General features: G+C 43.2%; 1 protein-coding gene across 1 annotated transcript in view; it reads left to right on the top strand.

Annotated features, from left to right (window-relative positions):
• Positions 1–434: 434 nt before the first annotated feature.
• LOC308296777 (golgin subfamily A member 7B-like) overlaps positions 435–21943 on the top strand; it is a gene marked incomplete at both ends in the record, with an annotated part of 47180 nt that continues 25671 nt past the window's right edge. Inside the window, one exon of the mRNA XM_080740103.1 lies at positions 435–446. Coding sequence (XP_080596229.1) covers positions 435–446 — 12 coding nt within the window. The remainder of the gene's footprint in view (positions 447–21943) is intronic.

Here is a 21943-nt window from a genome sequence, read left to right as displayed (position 1 = left end):
TGTGTTGACTGCAGATGGAGGGGGGTGCAGCAGGTTGGAGCACTTATGATCAATTATTAAGAACCAAGCGAATTATTAATAACCGGAACTGAAATGGAAAAAATAGCCAAGTAGCCTCGAGAACGAAATAGTTCTAGACCACAGCAAAATGGTGACAAATATAATTCTTATTGATGCATTTTAATAAAGTCATAGCCCTTCAAACCACCACTGGTTTCTCTCTCTCTCTCTCTCTCTCTCTCTCTCTCTCTCTCTCTGTCCCCTCTCTCTCTCTCTCTCTCTCTCTCTCTCTCACCGGAGCGTTCCGCTCGGTTCGCCTGCAAGAGCAGAGCGTGTTTTGTCCCACGCCACGCAGAACACGGACGGTTATCCGTTATACCGTTATCTTATCTTCAATACCGGGACGGATCGTCTGCACCGTCTGACCGGCAATAATGGCGACAGAGGTAAGACTGTTATCTCCTTATTAACCGTAGTATTTATATCGTTCTATCATTGCCTGCAGGTGTTATTCATGCTGCGATGCTGTGGTTTCTGCTATGAGAGACGCAGCAGAGCTTTATTAGATCCATGATCCATCCATGGCAGTTTGAGGTATTTATTGCTCTTTGCACGTCTCTCTACGCCGGGATTATATTGCCATAGTCCATAGATGGACCTTATCAATCAATAAACCATCTGATTAGCGGATTGAATGAACCTGCCTCATTCTGGAGGACAGGTGTCGTTATAGTCGTTACCTTCGTCTCGCGCACCTCATTTTAGACAGTTAAAACAGCGCACATCATCATATTGTCTATTTCATCTTTTATTTACTCCTCTCCCTCACCATAACGCTTGTAGTAGCAGTAGCCTAGTAGTTGTTAAATGGACGGTGTTTGATCTAAGCTTAAAGCTGTAGAAAGTGAGGTGGACTTCTAGCCAGGTGAGCTCTCCAAACCCAGGGGCGTCACAAGGGGGCGGGGGGGGGGGGGGGGGGGGGGGGGCTGAATTACTATAGGGCCCAAGGTGCCGCCTTAATTAAACTATTGAAAAATAGCAGATATACAAGCTCACAGCGCGGCACCGAGTGCCACGATGCAAGCTTGTAGATCTGCTATTTTTGAATTAAATGTGTGCAAATCTTTGAATATATGTATTTTTTTAAGCGAACATTATTTTGTAACTAAAATTTTGCTTATGGGGCGGTCCCTGGAACTACATATTTTGAGTTGGGGGTCCGTGTGGCCAAATACATATCATTTTGGGGGTCCTTCGCGTGAAAAAGTTTGAACACCACTGGCAAAATAAATCAAGATTTTTTTTCAAAAATAGCAGATCTACAAGCTCGCAGCTCTGTGAGCTTGTATCTGGTATTTTTCAGTAGTTAAAGCACAAAATAATGCGTTCCCAGTCTAAATGGGTTAAGCCCCCACCCCTATGAGGAACATTCATGGGGGGCCCGCAGTGAATCCTTGTACCCAGGGCCCAGAATTTGGTGTGACGCCCCTGCTCCAACCAAAGGCTCAGTCCTGGAGGAGTCAAGTGATGGATGGAGCAATCAGGACCATGGACAGAGACCTCTCTCTCTCTCTCTCTCTCTCTCTCTCTCTCTCTCTCTCTCTCTCTCTCTATCTCTCTCTCTCTCTCTCTCTCTCTCCCTCCCTCTGCTGTCCGTCTCTCTCCCCCCCATTTAACTGTTTACAACAGGGGTCTTCAATAGGGAGAACAGGGAACCCTAAGGAGGTCCCTAAGAGTCACTGCAGGGGGTCCTCCAAATCTTTGAGACCTTTGTGTCCTTATTCTGAGAACTTTAGCCAAAAATAGCAGATCCACAAGCTCAAAACGTGAGCCTGTAGATCGGCTATATTTGGCAAAGAGGTTTGGTGTGGAGGGGGAAAAGAGCAGACTAAGTACAGAGTGAAAGGTCAAGTTTATTAACTATTGACGGTTCAAGTGGTTAAATACCTGAAAACACAAATTGACATGAATCCAAAATACACTGATGATCGTGCTGTCAAACAATGAAACTATATGGAATCTATGAAGAGGTTGTGGGGGTCCCTGGGGGTCCCTGCTGGGGTCCTTAGACTGAAAATGTTGAAGACCCCTGTTTTACAACAATGACAACCTTTAATATGTCAGTCACCCTCGGTTTGCTGTATTATTTATTAATTTGTTTAGTTATTTGCTTGTTTTATTTAATCGTTTACAGTGTATGTTTGTTATCTCATGGGACCCATCTAGATATTTAGCTCGGTTCGTCGGTCATTTCGCTGCAGGGACCGGGGACCCCCTTGGCACTCCCTCAAGGACCCCCTGGTCCCCAGAACCCACGCTAGGAAGCCAGCTGATCTACAACAGCAACCCCCCAAAAGCAATCATGTTTGAACTGGGGACCCCCCACCCTGAGTAGCACCTGAACTGTGTTGAGTTGAGGCATTACATTTAGTATGACACATATAAATATTGTGAAAATAGCCGAAAAAGCTTGTAGATCGTCTATTTTCAAATTATTTGGCAAAATTAAATAGTTTAATAGTTTGTTGATTACTTTTGATGCAATAATGGTCTTTTTTTTCATTTATTTTTTAGAAATAAAAAAGAAATACTAAAATTAATAAATAAATAAAGTTCAAGTGGTTAAATATATGAAAATACATTATTAATCCAACCTACACAGATGATAGTGCTGTCAAGTATAAACTGTAGGCCTATATACCGTAAGAAATACCGTAATGAATGTACATTTTTAATCTGCAACACAATTTTATATTATTATGTAGAGGGGGTCCCTGCTTCATCTCTCTCAGAGCTAAGGGGTCCTTGCCCTGAAAATGTTGAAGACACCCCTGATATAGTCTATACTGTAGCAGAGACTTACACAAACTGTATGTTGTCACATACTGTATGGCAGCGCAACTCCTCACATCATCTACTGTACATTCAGCCTCCTGCTGGATGTATTTTTAGCTTCTGTGTAAAGCCTGCTAGCGCTCAGGCCAGCAGCACATCTCAGCGCTCTCTCTCTCTCTCTCTCTCTCTCTCTCCCTCTCTCTCTCTCTCCCTCTCCCTCTCTCTCTAGTGATGTCATGGTCATAAGGCCAAGGAGAGAGGGAGCTGACTTGATCTTCGTGACATCCCACACAGGACAGCCTGAACCGTGTCAATTCATTAAACTGTGACTCTTTGCAGAGCGCACAAATGGAACCGAAATGTAGGCCTTTATACCCATTTAAGGGTCCTTTTGGTAACAGTTGCTCTCAGAGTGAAAGTAACCCGTTTTGAAGAACAAAACCAGGCCGATATGTGTGTGATGGCAGAGTACGTCTGTAGAATATAACCAGTACGTCTGTAGAATATAACCAGTACGTCTGTAGAATATAACCAGTGGTCTCCTTGCTCCTCCACTGAGGATTGGAGACCCTGTGTTAACTTGGGGACCTTAAAGGGCCCATGCATACTCCACTTTTATAGCCCAGTTTAATTCATTTAGTTTCAGGGAGTCACAACATCTCTGCATCACCGAACAGCCCAATTACCCGCCGCCCCTGAACCTCTGAATGACGTCATGTTGTAGTTTAGACAGAGCAGAACCCAATTAAACTCTGCTCTAAAAGTAGAGTATGCCTGGGTTCGGAGGTCCTGGGTTCGATTCCCGCCGGGGGAAGCTGTGGGCGCTGGGGGCGTGTTCCTCCACCCGCGTCATCAGCACCCACACCCTAGCTGGGGTTGGCGATGGGGCCTCTCTGTGGTGAGTTTGCATGTTCTCCCCGTGTCTCCTTGGGCATAGGCCCTCACACAAAAACATGCAGTAGTCCTGGTTTCTATACTACCTCCCCCTAGCCAGCCAGGTGCTCCCCAATGTCCCCTGGCGCGGCAGGGGGAGAGCGGAAACCAGGACTACAGGTTAGGTAGTCACTGGGTGAGAAAAATGGGTTGCAAAAATCGTGGGATAAAAAACATTTAGAAAAAAAAAAAGAAAAAAAAAAGTAGAGTATGCATCGTTGACATGCAGTACTCAAATACCAGGGGACAGAAGTCCTGAGCTGACTGCTGTCATCTATCTACCGCAGCAACAGTCTCTGTCAAATGGACAGTCGGACGCGTTTCAGCCACTCAGGCCTTCATCAGCACTGATGAAGACTTGAGTAGCCGAAACGCTTCCGTTTGTCTGAGACTGCCGACAAGCTCGTAAACGCAACATCTCCCCCGGCCAGACGAACAGGGATTGCCTCTTATCGGAGTGGTGGGACATGTGGTCTGTTGTGCATGCAGGAGACCTGGGTTCGAAACACAGTTCTAGTCAGACAACTCCTGGATTGAATTTAGACTATATTTTAATGAGCGATATATATATTTTATATATATTTTATTTATCGAAGCATGGTTTGGCATCAGGACTCTGTCTCTATGCATTCCCAGTAAGCATATAAGCCTTTTACATAGCCTAAGTTATTATATACCAAATGGAATTACATGGAATGATTTAAGACCCCCAAAGGGGATGTAGACTAGAGCCGAATTCCCCGTGCACAGCCCCGTTGGGGAGCCGAATTCCCCGTGAGCAGCCCCGTTGGGGTGGTCATTTGGTCATTTTTGCACATTTGGTCATTTTTTACATCTGGGGGTCTCCCTGGGGCTCCGGGGGTCCTTGGAGGTTGTAGTTTGGCAGGCAAGGAGTGTGTGTGTGTAAAATCTGGCATGGATCGGGTCAACGGGTGCGGAGATATAAGCAGGGAAAAAGTGTGACGTGTGACGTGTGAGCACATTTGGTCATTTTTTACATCTGGGGGCCCCAGGGACCTGGGGGTCCCTGGGGCTCCGGGGGTCCTTGGAGGTTGTAGTTTGGCAGTCAAGGAGTGTGTGTGCAAAATTTGGCATGGATGGGGGCAACGGTTGTGGAGATATGAGCAGGGCAAAAGTGTGACGGACTCACTCACTGACAGACAGACAGCCGGTGGAGGTTTTGGTAGTAAATGCGACCTACGGTCGCAACAAGTCACACACACACACACACACACACACACACACACACACACACACACACACACACACACACACACACACACACACACACACACACACACACACACACACACACACACACACACACTAGGGCTTTAACGAAAAAGTCGACAAGTCGACTCAATCGACTTCATTACACAAGACGACTCCCACCAGAGAAAGTCGAAAGTCGAAGTTGAAAAAGAAAATATATATATATATATACTTTCTATTGTGAAAATAGCAGATCTTGGTCACAACGCCTTGCTTTGTGAGCATGTACTGTAGATCGGCTATTTTCACAATTTCTGCCTCTATATATTTGACAATATGGCCAATGTTTAATTTGTAATTTTAGAGGTATTAAAAAGTCTTTAATTAGTCCTTAGTTTGTTTACAGTTGAGTGAGAAAACAATGTTTGACATTAAGTTAATCATCTGGGGACCCCCCTAAAATAACTGGGGGGGTCGTGTGTGATGTGATGACGTCATCAAACGATAAAGTCGACTTGAACTCAACGTTTTACTGAGTCGAGTCGACTTGCAAAAATCACAAGTCGTTAATGCCCTAACACACACACACGCACGCGTGCACACACACACACACGCACACGCACACTCACGTGACAGATCTTGGGTCCAGGGGCCATCAATTATCGATGACACATTTAATGTGAGCAGTCTGCTGCAGTTTGTAAGCATCAGAGACTGCAGGAGTCTCTCTCTCTCTCTCTCTCTCTCTTTCTCTCTCTTTCTCTCTCTATCTATCTCTCTCTCTCTCTCACTCTCTCTCCCCCCCTCTCTCTCCATATGTCTTATCTAGACGATCCTCACTCTGCCAAGTCAGCGAATAACAAGGTTAAATGGCTGTTAATCAGAGTGCATTTCAAGCCGTACATCCTGTTTTGAGTGACTGTACTGCACTGCACTGCATGGCCAGTCTATGGGTTTGTTGTCCCCCCACTTAAACCTCAGCATGCATTGTTGTTCTGGGATGCTGAGAGGTTAGCAGAAGATTGCAGATCTTAAGATCTTTATATTCCTTTCAGAACGTAGACCAGGGGTGGGCAACTTTAATGATGGCAAGGGCCACTATATTTCCACCTTTACTCCAGAGGGCCACATTGCATATTGCTACGTCCTTTGTCATTCTAGTATCCTGTACAAAAGAAGCAAAAATAGCAGATCTACAAGCTCAAAACGCATCGTGCTGCAATGCGTTTTGAGCTTGTAGATCGGCTATTTTTGCTTCTTTTGAATTGGAATCCTGAATAATTTTTTGTTATTTTTTAATTGGAATCCTGAAATGTAACATTTTGATTTAATTTCAAACACATTTAGTTACAGTATATACTCATGTTAACTTTATGAACCTAAATACAAATACATTGGACATAAAAAATACATTTTAATATGACTTGTTGATAGAAAAATCGAAATCAAAAAAGTTTTGATGAATAAAACCATGGTTGATCCTGCTTTTGTTTCTGTTTGACGAATTATGCATCAATAACGAACCTTTTCTGCTATACATGTATGAGTTTCAAGCCAATTATTCACGTCTGATCTAAAATCAGGATAGAATTTCAAATTCCCCGTGTAGGCTAACCTAGAAAAACACATTTAGTTCAAGTTCATTTAGTCAAAAAGATATTGCACTTAAATAGATTTCAGCCTTGCAGTGGCGGCCATGTTGGATTTCTCAATTTTGAGCTTCATATACAGCAAATTTGGATTCAGCATCCCTTAATACCCCTAGAACAGTTGTATACCAGTAAGACTCCCTAATCGGGAGATAAGCGACCGTAGGTGGCTGATCTCCACAAATAGGGCAAACATTTGTTTATCCAAAATCTTCCTGATCCATGTTGATGACATGAGTGTAGACATGCTGTGTAGTGATATTCGTGATTTTAGGGCAAAAACTGTAGGAGCAGTGTCCAAAAATGTGTTTTAAAAATCGGCCTGAAGGTGGCGCTAGAATAGGGCCATGTGAGAAATGAGGGGTGGGGTGTCCGCGTTGCCTTGGCGGACGAATAGGTACCGGCCCCGGCTCTCCCGGACGCTCCTAGCCCGAGTTACGGCATTTTATGTGCGCTGCAGTGGCAGGGGGTCCTCCACTGGGGGCGCCAGCACATTTGCATCCGTTCTGGAGCACCAGGAGTCGGTGGTCCCCGGGAATTCCCCGTGAGCAGCCCCGTTGCGGTGGTCATTTGGTCATTTTTGCACATTTGGTAATTTTTTACATAAATATTCGCAAAATGCCTTCAGGACTTTATACAAGCACATTTGCCCATGTATGACATCATAGACCATTGATGAATGCTTTCCACCCTGGTCTGTCTTGGGCCATCGATCCTCTCCAGCTGTTTCCACCTCAGTCCCTTCTCTTTCACTTCCTGCTCTGTGCTCCTTCTCCAGGTGTTTTTGGGGTCTTCCTCTGCTCCGCTTGCTTTGTGGGTTCCACGTTAGAGCCTGTTTGGTTATTGATGTTTTGCTTTTCCTCAGTGTGTGACCAGTCCAGTTCCACTTTCTCCTCAACAGCTGTACCTCTATTGCAGGGGTTCCCAAACTTTTTTGTCTCAGGGCACCCCATAAATATTGTTTTAATCCGATGCACCCCTACATTTTAATTTTCACTCCCAGCACCTTATATTTATAGCATATCGTTGTTGTCGGGTGGAAACCTTGTATGTCCAAAACCGTTTGTTTTGTATTTATCAACTATAAAATGTACTAAACTAGTGAAAACAGCAGATAGGCTGTTTTCACTAGTTTTGTGCGACAGTCTTGTATGATGAAGCAGGGCTTTGCTTTACCAAAAGACGTACACATTTGAAACTTGGAGATACAAGGTTTCTGCCCGACAGTGGCGATATTTTAGTGATTATGTTGCGAGGAATTAAACGTTGAGATAATAGCCGTTTTGGTTAGAACTTTGTACTTCAAGTTTAAAATGATACTAAATATTTTTTCAAGTATCCAAATAAATTCCAAATATTATCAAATGATCTCGCGGCACCCCAGGGTGACCCGTCACCCACTTTGAAAACCCCTGCTCTATTGGTTCTTGTTTGGTGCGTTCCCTCAGGTTGATGTTATTAAAGTGGTTTGGCCAGAAGATCCTGTGGATGCGTCTTAGGCAGTGGTTGATGAATGTCTGCAGTTTATTGGTGATGTTATTGGTGCTCCTCCAGGTTTCACATCCATACAGCAGTATGGATTTCACATTGGAGTTGAAGATTTTGAGCTTGAAGTATTGAGTGAGATGTTTTTGGTTTTCCAGATCGTATTTAATAATTATGTTGAATGTCGTTCTTGCTTTCCCTATTCTTGCCTTCAGATCTTAAAGGAGCTATAGTCAACTTTTTCTTGAAAAACGGACGCTAAAATAAAAATGTTTCGAAAATATTTTATTTAAAAGATTAAGCTTCATATGTGTTTCTTTTCAAATATGACCACAAAAAGCGTAAAATAATGATAAAATAATCGTTTTGGCTGTTGTCAGGCTGACTTTGTTTACATCCCTCTTCTATTATTTTATATGGATTGCATATAAAAGAATCGAAGAGGGATGTAAACAAAGTCAGCCTGACAACGGCCAAAACGAAAAAGTTGACTATAGCTCCTTTAAGATAGTAGATCTAATATTATGTTCAAAGCAGATATTTAATGTAGAGCGAAAACAGAAAAGACACTAGTATGTGAAGCCCTGGGGGACTGTAGGGTTAACGCAGTCAGTGGTTTTCAACACTTTTCACTCCAAAGACCATTATTTATTGGGCATTTGAGCCATGGACCAACACTTGTAGTCCATGGGCCATACGAGATGTCGGTATCCGAAAGGTGGTAAAGGTTACCATGCATTTTTGAAATGTAGTAAGGGGAACATAAGAAAATCTGCGAAGTAAATCGTTACCAAGAAATTTCTTCACCAATGTGTTTCTAAAGGTGTGTAATAATATGTACTAAAAGGTTGAAATTCAACTCCTGGGGGAAACCTCGTAAAAAAAATGGTTTGCGTTTGTGTCCCATTAACTTTACTATACAGCAAAGAAATTCAAAAAATAAATATGCTTTAAGTAGCATGTGAGGGGTTAAACTAGGGGTTTTTCATGATGCTGAATCCATTGCAAGCATTTGTTTTGCACGAAAAACATTCTGTGGGCTACAAATGGCCCCTACAAAATGGTGAAAAGTGATGATTCATCGCTAAACCATCGTTTTGTGGGTCAGTTTTTAGCCCAAGGAATGTTTTTCATGCAAAAAAATGCTTGCAATGGATTCAGCATCATGAAAAACCCCTAGTTTGACCCCTCACATGCTACTTAAAGCATATTTATTTTCTGTATTTTTTTCCCTATATAGTAAATTAATGGGACACAAACACAAATCAGTTTTTTTATGAGGTTTCCCCCGGGAGTTGAATTTCAACCTTTTAGTACATATTATTACACACCTTTAGAAACACATTGGTGAAGAAATTTCTTGGTAACGATTTACTTCGCAGATTGGTCAAATATCTTATAAAATCCCCTTACTAATGCTCTATATCTGTAGATTATATTTTGGTATGATAACCCTTTCTGAGACAGAGTTGGTGTCCCATTAACTTTACTATACAGGAAAATTAATATGCTTTAAATAGCATTATGAGGGGTCAAACTAGGGGTTTTTCATGATTCTGAATCCATTGCAAGCATCTGTATTGCACGAAAAACATTCCTTGGGCAAAAAAAACGGCACCATAAGACAATGGTTTAGTGAAGAAAAGTGATGAGTCATCACTTTTCACACTTTTGTGGGGGCCGTTTTTGCCCAAGGAATGTTTTTCGTGCAAAACAAATTGCTTGCAATGGATTCAGAATCATGGGAAAAAAACCTAGTTTGACCCCTCATATGCTACTTAAAGCAGATTCATTTTTTGCTTCTTTGTCCTAAAGTTAATGGGACACCAACTCTAGCGGCTGATAACACCAATTTAGCTGTGTCTCAGAAAGGGTTATCAGGGGCGTCACACCAAATTCTGGGCCCTGGGTACAAGGATTCACTGCGGGGCCCCTGTGCTTTAACTATTGAAAAATAGCAGATATACAAGCTCACAGCGCGGCACCAAGTGCCGCGCTGCGAGCTTGTATATCTGCTATTTTTGAAAAATTGTGAAAATGTGTGCAAGAAACCTATGTCAAGGACCCCCAAGATGATATTTATTTGGCCTCGGACCCCGATCTCAAAATATTTAGTTCCAGGGACCCCCAGAAGCAAAACTTGAGTTAGAAATGTTCGCTTAAAAAATACATATATTCAAAGATTTGCACACATTTTCACAACTTTTCAAAAATAGCAGATCTACAAGCTCGCAGCGCAGCACTCGGTGCCGCGCTGTGAGCTTGTATATCTGCTATTCTTCAATAGATAAAGTTATTAGGGCCCCTCCTCCTTGGGCCCCAGTAACTCAGTCCCACTTTCCTACCCCTTGTGACGCCCCTGAGGGTTATCATACCAAAATATAATCTACAGATATAGAGATACCGACATCTTGTATGGCCCATGGACTATTGATTAGATTCAGCCTCTCAGACACAAAACCTAGACTTTTTTTATTATCGTTGCATAAGATTTTGCTCACAGTTCCAGGCTCTATTTTTGTACAGTTTGAGAGACGACAGGCAAACTTTGATCAAAATAACAATTCTTCTACATTCTCTAATTGTGTAGAAGTCTTGTGAATAAAGTAATGCAGATGTTTAACTTATACCCCGCCATTTGCAAATACCTTCGTACTTTCATAATATGCCTCCGTCTCCATAGACTTCCATGTAATTCATAGTGCACTGATAATGTCATGTCCATGCCTAGATCATGCACCACGTGTGTGCCCATTGCTCACAGCTTTCAAACAAAAAAATCCGAATGGAAATCCGTTCAGGCATTCATGAACTAGCAGCCATTATGTTTTCCTAAAATGTAAACAAAGATGGCTGCCATGTTTGAAAGATGGGGTTGCTATGGGGGTTAAACATGCAATTTCGCGATTGCTAGGGTTAGGAAAAAAACACAGCCTGCTCATGTATTAGGAGGGTAGTATTATGAGTCGCCAGAAAAAATAATGGGTGTTTTTAATTAATCTATTATGGTTAAAATGGAGTTTGAAGTTAATAATTTATTAAATTATTGTCATAGAGAGCGTAAAATGAAACCAAATGGACGTTTACTCGTAACAGAGTATTTCTGTATTGTAGTATTGATACTTTTACTTAAAGGAGGACTTCACCACTTTTCAACCTATCTTCATATAATTGGTCCTCACTAAAAAATAGCTATTTTTCTTCTCAGAGGAGGGCTGTGGGCAGGTCAGAAACCCATCGTCTTGTGACATCATCGATTGGGAATCCAAGCTATTAGTAACTGCAGGCTTTCTATTCCTGAAAAGTTGCAATGTTAAAGTGGAAGCCATTGTTCTCGCGATAATAAAAATCTAAATATTTATTTCAGAAATATTGATTTTTTCTTTTTTTGGGGGAAAATGATGATGTCACAAGACGATGGATTCTGAACTTCCCACAGCTCTCCTAGGAGACTTGGACCGGGTAGAAAAACATTGCCCTATTTTATTATGAACATGAGTGAGGACCTATTATATGAAGATGGGTTGAAAAGTGGTGAAGTCCTCCTTTAAGCAACAAATGTGAGTACCTTTTCCACACCTTGCACTAGCTGTCCTTACCTGGCACCAGGGTATAACAGTGACTCCTCTGGGGGTCCCCACCCACAGGTTAAGAACCATTGGTCTATAAAGGTCACAATGGAAGAGTATGGAGACCACCTCCAACCACTGCAGGTGTACTAGTCATTGTTAACATACTTAATATGTTTTATTCAGTCCAATGAGTTCCGGACTGCAGCTTATAGCGGTCAGGTTTAGTTTTTTGCTGTGTTGGCTCGCATGGTGCCAACAAGTTGTAGTCCATGTGCTCCAAACTATTTCTGGTGCAGGCGGCCATAGTTGTAGTCCTGTGCTCCAACTCCAAACTATTTCTGGTGCAGGCGGCCATAGTTGTAGTCCTGTGCTCCAAACTATTTCTGGTGCAGGCGGCCATAGTAAAACTATTTCTGGTGCAGGCGGCCATAGTTGTAGTCCTGTGCTCCAAACTATTTCTGGTGCAGGCGGCCGTCGCGCACAGAGTAAAAGCTTTGAAGTTCAGCTGTGTTCACCACAGCACGGTGTACAGTATAATTATGTACTGTATGTACAGTACGTATGTATGCCTGGGGGCTAACGCGTCATGACAGTAAACACGAGGAATTCTTCATTCCACTGGAGGAGAGATAATCCTGAAGGGATCAGAGAGAGAGAGAGAAAGAGAGAGAGAGAGAGAGAGAGATGAAAGCAAGACAGCAAAAGGCTCTCCAGATTATTCTATATCCCGCGCGTGTGCACGCGTGTGTGCGTGTGAGTACATGTGTGCGTGTGTGCGTGTGTGCGTGTGTGTGTGTGTGTGTGTGTGTGTGTGTGTGTGTGTGTGTGTGTGTGTGTGTGTGTGTGTGTGTGTGTGCTGAGAAACACAATGAGATGCTCAGAAAGATGAAGATAGTGGGGGCACAATAGTGGGGCCACGCGCTACATCCAACCGGGGAATCTCCCCCCTGTCAGGTGATAAGAAGCAAGTTGGACTCCTCATGCATAGAGGGAGGCATGAGGTCCGTTGCTTTCCCCAGGTTGGCAGAGGGAGTGCAGCACCCAGGATTACATTTTTTTTTTACATGAAAAGTGGGTTGCAAAATCATGGGATAAAAAATTTGGAAAAAAATAAAGAAAGATGAAGATAGTAAACATGAGGCCTGGGATAACATTTTTGGGAAAAAAGAAAGAAAGATGAAGATAGTAAACATGAGGCCTGAGAGGGAGGCGTGTACCCTGCATGTGTTCTCAGCTCTAGTGAGACAGAATCTCTCTCTCACATCACACTGACCTGACAGAGATGGACTGTAAGCAGGAGAGGTGGAACAGTGGACGTTAAATCAGTCCATTTGGTTCAGATAGCCGTGGGATTATTCCCTGGCTGTTTGACACGCAGCTGAAGCCTTGAAACCCCGAGCGTTTCCATTCTTGCAGCGAGTGGAGCAGGCAGCAGGGATATTGAGATTCACAGTCAGTAACGCTTCCTTCGCTCAGCTCTTCCCATGAAAGGCAATGTGCTGCGCTGGGCTTTCCCCAGACACGCTGCGCACTGACTGATGAGGCCGAGCGCTGTCTAGCGCGGCTTTAACACATCGGATGCCCACGTGGTGTCTACAAGTCAATTTCTTTGATGTCGCTGGAGGCCCACGACGCGTTTGACGCGTTGTACAGTAAACTATACTGTACTGTAGCTACTGCACTTGGCTACCGCGGTGATGAAACAAACTCCATTTCCCAACATGTAGCGCGCAATTACGTCACCCGGACGTGCTGTGTGTCTCGTTGACTTCCTGTTTAGCGGCTGCACAAAAATGCAGTTTTCTCCGGATTCTCTTCCTTTTTTTTCTCAAAACGGCAGCCTCTTCTACATGCCGTAACACAAACACTGTGGCTTAGAAATGATAAAAAACGGTCCTGACTGAAAGAAAAGATTTTCGCGAAATAAACAGGACATACTCGGATTACATTTACTCGGATTACTTTTCTCACCAGTACTCTCGCCGGTAGGTAAAATGACGCGTTGCCATGGGCACCAGCAAATTAAGACCTCAAAACCACGTGGGCGTCCGATGTGTTAATTCACACACACACACGCGCACGCAAGCACGCACGCACACACAGGAGCGCACACACACATACAAGCACGCACGCACGCGCACACACGCATGCACGCACACACGTGTGCACACCACTCATGCACACCCCACAATGCAATCCCTCTCGCTCGCTCGCACAAGCAAACATGTACGACCACGGACGCACGCGACCACGCACGCATGCATGCATGCATGCACGGCCACGCACGCAACGTAACCACACACAGACATACGCACAATCCCACGCACGCACACATGCACGCCAGTCTCGCACAAACCCACGTGCAACCCTCCCCATACACAAACGCATGCACATCAGCCACACGTACACAAACCCAAGCGCACACAGTAAACGTACACGATCACACACGTACGCACGCACACACACCCACACGGGGTTATGATGAGTGGGTCCTGTTGTCATAACGAGGTGGATGCAAGGCCAAATGAATCTCCTGCTCATAATTGCTTCTATTAACTGGTTTAGGCCTAGAATTATTGAATGCTTTAACTATTGAAAAATAGCAGATCTACAAGCTCGCAGAGCTTGTATATCTGCTATTTTTGAAAAATCTTGATTTAGTTTTTTTGAATATATCTTTTTAAAAGTGAACATTTGTAACTCAAATATTTGCTTCTGGGTGGTCCCTGAAACAACATATTTTGAGATGGGGGTCTGCGGCCAAATGCATGTAATTTTGGGGGTCCTTGACATGAAAAAGTTTGAGAACCACTGATTTAGAGGAAGGATTTAGAAGACATTTGTAGAATCGGGTCAAAAATATTCAAAGACTTGCACAAAATGTCCAAGATTTTTCAAAAATAGCAGACCTACAAGCTTGTATATCTGCTATTTTTCAATAGCTAAAGCATAAAATACTGATTAAAGTGGTTCAACTCTAAAGTGACAAAGATTTACGCTAACCGTTCTAAATGGCTTAATAGAGAGACAGAGTTGTTTGTCATGACGGGAAAGATAGGGCTCCTTGAAGATAGAAAAGATAGAGAGAGGGAGGGAGGGAGAGAGAGAGGGAAGGAGAGGCAGTGCAGGGGTGTCACACCAAATCCTGGGCCCCGGGTACAAGGATTCACTGCGGGCCCCCCATGAATGTTCTTCATAAGGGTAGGGGGTTTAACCCATTTAGACTGGGAACGTGTTATTACGCATTATTTTGTGCTTTAACTATTGAAAAATAGCAGATATTTGAAAAATCTTGAAAATGACGTTTTTTTGAAAAACCTATGTTTCCATGTCAGTGTGGTGCTCGTTTTCGTGTCAAGGACCCCCAAAATTAAATGTATTTTGCCACGGACCCCATCTCAAAACATTTAGTTCCAGGGACTCCCCCAGAAGCAAAATTTGAGTTACAAATGTTAAAATATACATATATTCAAAGATTTGCGCACATTTTCACAACTTTTCAAAAATAATTAAGGCCCCCTCCACCTTGGGCCCTAGTAACTCAGTCCCACTCTCCCTCCCCCCCCTTGTGACGCCCCTGAGACAGAGACAGCGACGTCAGGAAGCCGATATTAAAAGCTTCATCCCGTCAGGAGGAAGATGTAGTGGATGTGGGATTCTTGCTGGCATGTTTGCAGATGGAAATAGCAGGAATAGCAGCTGGGCTGCTATTTGTGGTTGTGAGCGATAGCCTACAGTGTTTACATACTGTCTGTATACACTGTACACCCGACAGTCTATAACTTGACAAGTTGGCTCTGTATGATGTCTGCGTACGCGGAGGAGACTCGTACTTTTATGTTTGAGCAAGAACTCATTAAACTGTACCGTCCTTATTCATTGCCGTGGTTTAGGGATGGGACGATATGAAAATTTCATATCACGACTATTGTGACAAAATAAATCGCGATTTACGATATTACCGCGATAATCAAAATCCATTATCCTGAGGTGGAACATTTGCCAAAAAATAGCCGATCTACAAGCTTACAACGCGTCGCAAGCTTGTAGATTTTTTGTAGATTTCTTGTAGATTTTTTGTCTTTTGGCAAAGACATTTGATAGAGTGAAAAAAAGACTGTATCAAGTACGTATATTATAAGTACATTTGACCAATTATAGAGGGTTTAAGTGGTACCGGATATGCAGCTCGGCAAAGAAAAGCTGAATTGATCCCAGTGCATGACGGAGGACGATATCACGATGAATTAAATCTCCACGATACGATTATCGCGAGTGTTTTTTTATCACGATAAACGATAATATCGCGTATCGTCCCATCCCTACCGTGGTTACTTACAATAATAATAATAGCAGAGGAGCTACAGCAGCTTGACTGTTGTCTGTGGTATCTAATGGAATAATGGATAGAAATATAGGCCAGTGCCTGCCTGCGCTTATAAAGCCTGATCAGTGCTTCGTCGTGTGATGCAGGGACGTGCTGGGCCCCTGATTCAACCCGGGAAAAAAGGTTGTAGGCCCTCATTACGCGCTATAGAGAGAGAGAGATCTCTATAGCGCTGCTGCTACTCAAAGATTTGCCATTTCAGATCATGACAAGTGACAAGCCAGTGGACCAATTACATGAGTTATATTTTGTCGTTGTCGGGTGGAAACCTTGTATGTCCCAAACCGTTTGTTTTGTATTTATAATTTAAAAAATGATTTAAACTAGTGAAAACAGCCGATCTACAAGCACACCACTGTGTGCTTGTAGATCTGCTGTTTTCACTACTTTTGTGCAATGGCCTTGTATGATGAAGCAGGGCTTTGCTTTGCGAAATAAATGTACACATTTGAAACTTGGAGATACAAGGTTTCTGCCCGACAGTGACGATTTACTTTGTTGGCCTCCCAGCCCCCGAAATGGAACGAAGGCCGACATTTTATTTGTATTTTTTTCCTAATGGCCGGCCTGGACCGGCCGGGAATGAACCAGCCGTTCGGGAGTTGTCCCGCTTTTCCCAATGGCCAGCACGTCCCTGGTGTGATGTGTCGCTCGCCAGAAATAGACGATTTACAAGCTTCGTACAACTCATCACTTGGCATAAATTAAGCATAATAAGGGCCCACTAGTGAGAATATCACTTCAGGATATTTTTACCATGTTGAAGTCACTTGTGCTCATTTTTACATGAAATCAATCATCCCGTTCCATTTCTCTCACTATTTTGTATTTATGTTTCTCTTTCTTTCCATCTCTACATCTCTCTTTCTGTCCCTCTATCCTCCATGCCTTTCGCGTTATTTGGAATCATACATGAGTTCTTGGCAAACCCCGCCCACGGACGCGTCTGATTGGCTGAACCGGAGCTAGGGAGCGCTCCTTTTTGCTCGCTTGGACCGCGCGGAGGTGGCGAAAATCGGGGGGGATGAAGATTGACTATTCTGTACCCCCAGTGTATGTAAGTCGGACAGCGCTGAGTCGGCTCATGCGACCTTCGCAAAGCTCGACACGGCGACTCGCTCACTAAGCTACCGCTCGCGTGGATCAAGGTCGTCTGAGACGGCGCGCCTCCGTCATGGTCAATGGAAACAAGCGCTCCCGCCCAGTACCATTCCAAATCAAGCGTCTCTGACTCACCCTTAATCCTCCGGGGAAGCCGTTTAGATTCGCGGGGGAGCGGTTAACACTGACCCACTGAGTCTGTCAAGGAAAATACACATGCACACACACACATACACACACGCACGCACATCCACACACACACACACACACACACACACACACACACACACACACACACACACACACACACACACACACACACACACACACACACATACACACATACACACAAACAGCACTCAGCACACAAAGGGAAACCCTTTCAAAGTGTTGGCTATTAGGAAAATTGGCAGTGGCGTAAAGTAACCAAGTACATTTACTCAAGTACTGTGCCTTAAGTACAATTTTGAGATGTTTTCAGTTTACTGGAGTATTTACAGTTTTCAGTACTTTTACTTCCACTACATCTCAGTGTACTTTTATACTCCACTACAATTACTTGAACACTTTAGTTACTGTACTCGTTGCTTGAGATGGGATGCGTGCGTCCACACAGATTTCTGTGTCTGTGTGGAAGCGCCTTTAGGAAAGGAGCCGTTGTATGTGTGTAGATTTGATCGCAATCGCAAGTAAACAACGCGTGGTATTACATTATATTGTAGACGGAGCTAAATGCACAAGAAGAATCCTGTAGCAGTTTAGACGGGAAATACACACTGTGAGCTGTTGCAGCGGGTTCCAGTTGAGACGTGATTTATCGCCACCTGATGAGTGCTGGAGTGACGGTTCAAGCTCACAGGCTCTTCATCAGACCAAGGTTTAGTCTGATAGGAGCCTGCCAGCTCAACGCGTCACTCCAGGCCTGAACACTCGTCCAGTGCACTAAATTAAGTTCTAAACTGGAGCCCTGCTGTGTGTCTTTCTTTCTTTCTACACTGCAGTCTACGGTTTGTTTACCTTTGGGCTTAGCACCTTGTCCTACTTGGTGTTGGATGTGCGTGTGTGCGTGTGTGCGTGCGTGCGTGCGTGCGTGCGTGCGTGTGTGCGTGTGTGCTATAGCTGAATACTATAGCACACACTGGTCCTCCTTGGGGACTATAGGGAGGTTCCAGGGGGTCCCCAGCAAAACTAGTTCAGTCAGAAACACTCACATCAAAGTAGATTTCACCATTTATTGCAACAAATGGAATAGAGTTAAAAAGGGCTCCGCGTTCGGAGATGTTCCCTGGATTTTGTACATGCATGCCTGCCAAGCAAAATCAGGGAACTTTTTGCAAAACCCCCCATCAGGGATACAATAGTAGTACACTAGCAAATACATTGACATATTACATTTGAGCCTATGCCAGACTCTGATCAAAAGGTGGAGGCTGCTAGGGGGCACGGTGGCGCTACCCGGCGAGCGCTCGCCTACCTCGCTTCCTCCTTTACTGGCCAACCGCGGGGCTCCTCGCGTCCAAATAAAAGGAGAGCGAGTTCAATTGTCGCCAATGGAAGATCTCCCCCGCGGTGATTTCTTTCCAATCGGAACGCCTCCCGTCGCACGTCCATGTGTCTGCCAATAAAATCGCCGGACTCCTTTTTCATTTCTCCTCCCCTGCCCTCCCTCCCCGATCAAAACACACCGTCCCTTGCGGGATTCCAACCAATCACGCGCCGTCTTTTCAGGTCGCTGTTCCGGTCTGGGGCCAGAGCGGATATGGAAACGCTACTTGCTTTAATGTGGGCTTACACATTACCGGATACAGTAGGCGGGCTCTAGACAGCATCTGAGCACAGATCAGCAAATAGAAACCACACGAGATGGCTATGATATGAACAGTGGTAGAGTGAAGTGAGCCACATTCTCTCAATGCAGCGTCCGACGTTAAAAACAAACAATTGTCACTTAGAGACCTTTGGATGAATGGACACTTGGACACTGGCTTTGTTATCCTAACACTCAAGGTAAGTTTCGTGACTTCTACAAATTACTATGGTAATGGTCTGGTCATCTGCATGAAATGCATTACCATACATATACAATAACATTCTTCATGTAGGCAATAGGCATGGTGATGGTGTCTGCTACTGTCTTTCATTTGATCCATGGCTGGCCAATACTATCTAGTAAATGCTTTATTTGTAAAGACATTTTAATATAGGCCTATCCTATGGATTACATAGCTAAGTTACTGTCCTGCTATTGCAATATTAGGCTATTATTATATGTATATATATTTTTAAGGTATTGTCAGTGTCATTGAAACATTAAGATAAGGAGTCATATAGTATGGTAATGAAAGTGAAAAGGAGAAAACTACATTTGGCTCATCAACAAAGCATAACAAACAAATTAGTGGTTTATAGATCTATGTGTTTCTCTTATACATTTAGTACAAAAGGACCCACATGTAAACAAGCCATTGTGCTTTCTTGGGTTTAAATCCTATTAGTAGACCTTGTATCTGATTCTGAACTGTACTGTGCTTTTCCTTTGTGAACTGCTAACAAAGTAACTATTCAATCAAAACCATTAAGACACTCAGAGTTAAGGGTCTGTGCAAATAAAACATTTGAGAACCAGTATATCAGTGTCATACATATTCTGACGAAAACCTGTATGGAGACTTGACATTCTGTAATTGGATCTTATGATCAAAATAAGAACATTATAATAGTGTGTAAATCTGTGCCACATACAAATGTCTGTGTACAGACATAGATGGCCCCTTCATGATGGCTGCTAAAAAAAGATAATGCCATGGTGGGATCTGATGTGTGATGGGCATACTGTATTATCACATAGGCAAACATAAACTGTCACCTGTGTGACACTGAATTTGTATTGATTATACATATTTCTCTCTATTTCTCCTTTGCTGTCTCCCAGACCTCAGCTGTTCTCTCTGCACCTCTTCACCAAAGGCGAAGCGCCTCCACGGCCAGATTCAACAAGCGGACAGTGCAGGCAAATTCATGCAGAAAGTGGCCAGTTCAGAACACAGGAAACAGGACATAATACTGTACACTGCCCAAAAATACAGACACCATATCAAAAGAGGAGTGGCTAGCAGACAACAAAAAATAAATGAGCAGATGTTTGCCTCTCCCTTACTTAAATTTGTGATGTAGTTGAGACTTGTTTTATTATTCTTGTGCAAAGTGTGATGCCACCAGAGCCATCAACATATTGTCGCTGTCGGGCAGAAACCATGTCCCATTCCTTTTATTTTATTGTAAATGAATGCCCTACTTTATCATACACGAGTGTTGCATAAAAGTAGTGAAAATAGCAGATCTACAAGCCCACAACACATCAAAGTGTTGTCAGCTTGTAGATCGTCTATTTTCACCATGTTAGCAGATCTATAGGCCCACAAGATGCTGACGTGTTGTCAGCTTGTAGATCAGTTATTTTCACTATTTTAGATACTTTTTAAATAGTGATAAGAAATAAGTGATAAGTAACGTTTTGGACATACAGGGTTTCCACCCAAGAGTGATGATGTATTCATATATATTTGTTGTCACCATGTTTATGTTGTATGTGGGATTAATACCCTGTTGTATTTTAATCTTTTAGATTAAAATTATATTTACCTTTCATGCAGTTGCATTTTTTTACTTAATGAAATATGTTATGCTTTTACCTCAATGGTTGACTTTGTTGATCCCCATTGGAAATAAGTCCAGATGTCATAATATTGTTGATGTTTGTTTGTTGTAACTCATACAGAGTAAGATTTTAAAAGAAATGTCAGCAGCATTAGTTAGAATGAATGAAATACAAGGTACTTCTAAGTGAATTTGTTCCAAACCAAGATGAAATAAATACTGATCTGCATTTGCAGTGGATCTCTGAATAAGAGAAAATAATTATTATGTTATATAATTATATAAAATAATAATAATTATAAGGGTAACAATACATAAAATGTACAGTGAATAAATAAATGCATGTATACTGTGTACATCTATCACCAGTGAATATAAATAGATGTACAATACATCTATGAATGAAGTACAGTCTCACAAGGGTTATACTTAACAGGCATCTGTCAATATGTGCCAATGTACAGTAGGCCTACATGTTATATTGTAGTAATACAATAGTACAAATAGGTTAGATGATGGTGATAAAATTGATTTTGTGGTCCATTTAGAGATGGTTAAAACAATGAGGACGTTTCTTTCATTCATTGAGTTTTATTTTTGCATGGCGTAGGTGGGAATCGAACACCTGACCCGGCGTAGGTGGGAATCAAACCCACGACCTTCGGATCCTCACCAACCATACCTAAAATCGACAAAAGTCACAATTTTCATGAATCTATCATATATACTCATAAACTACTTGGACAGATCACTGGGGAGATGCACACGAAGACTGGCCTGTTGCATTTTTCATCCCTTCCACGCTCGTTTTCTCTTTCTTTCTCTCTTTCTCCTCTTTTTTCCTTCTTCCCCCTTCTCCCCCTCTCCCCTTCCATTTTTTCCCCCCTTCCCCCCCTAGGTAGGCAATTGTTCCCCAGCCCTGGCGCTACCCGGCGAGCGCTCGCCTACCTCGCTTCCTCCTTTACTGGCCAACCGCGGGGCTCCTCGCGTCCAAATAAAAGGAGAGCGAGTTCAATTGTCGCCAATGGAAGATCTCCCCCGCGGTGATTTCTTTCCAATCGGAACGCCTCCCGTCGCACGTCCATGTGTCTGCCAATAAAATCGCCGGACTC

The sequence above is a fragment of the Nannobrachium achirus genome (assembly GCF_963921795.1).
Source record: "Nannobrachium achirus genome assembly, chromosome: 13".
NCBI lineage: Eukaryota > Metazoa > Chordata > Actinopteri > Myctophiformes > Myctophidae > Nannobrachium > Nannobrachium achirus.
This window is presented reverse-complemented; position numbering and strand designations above follow the sequence as displayed.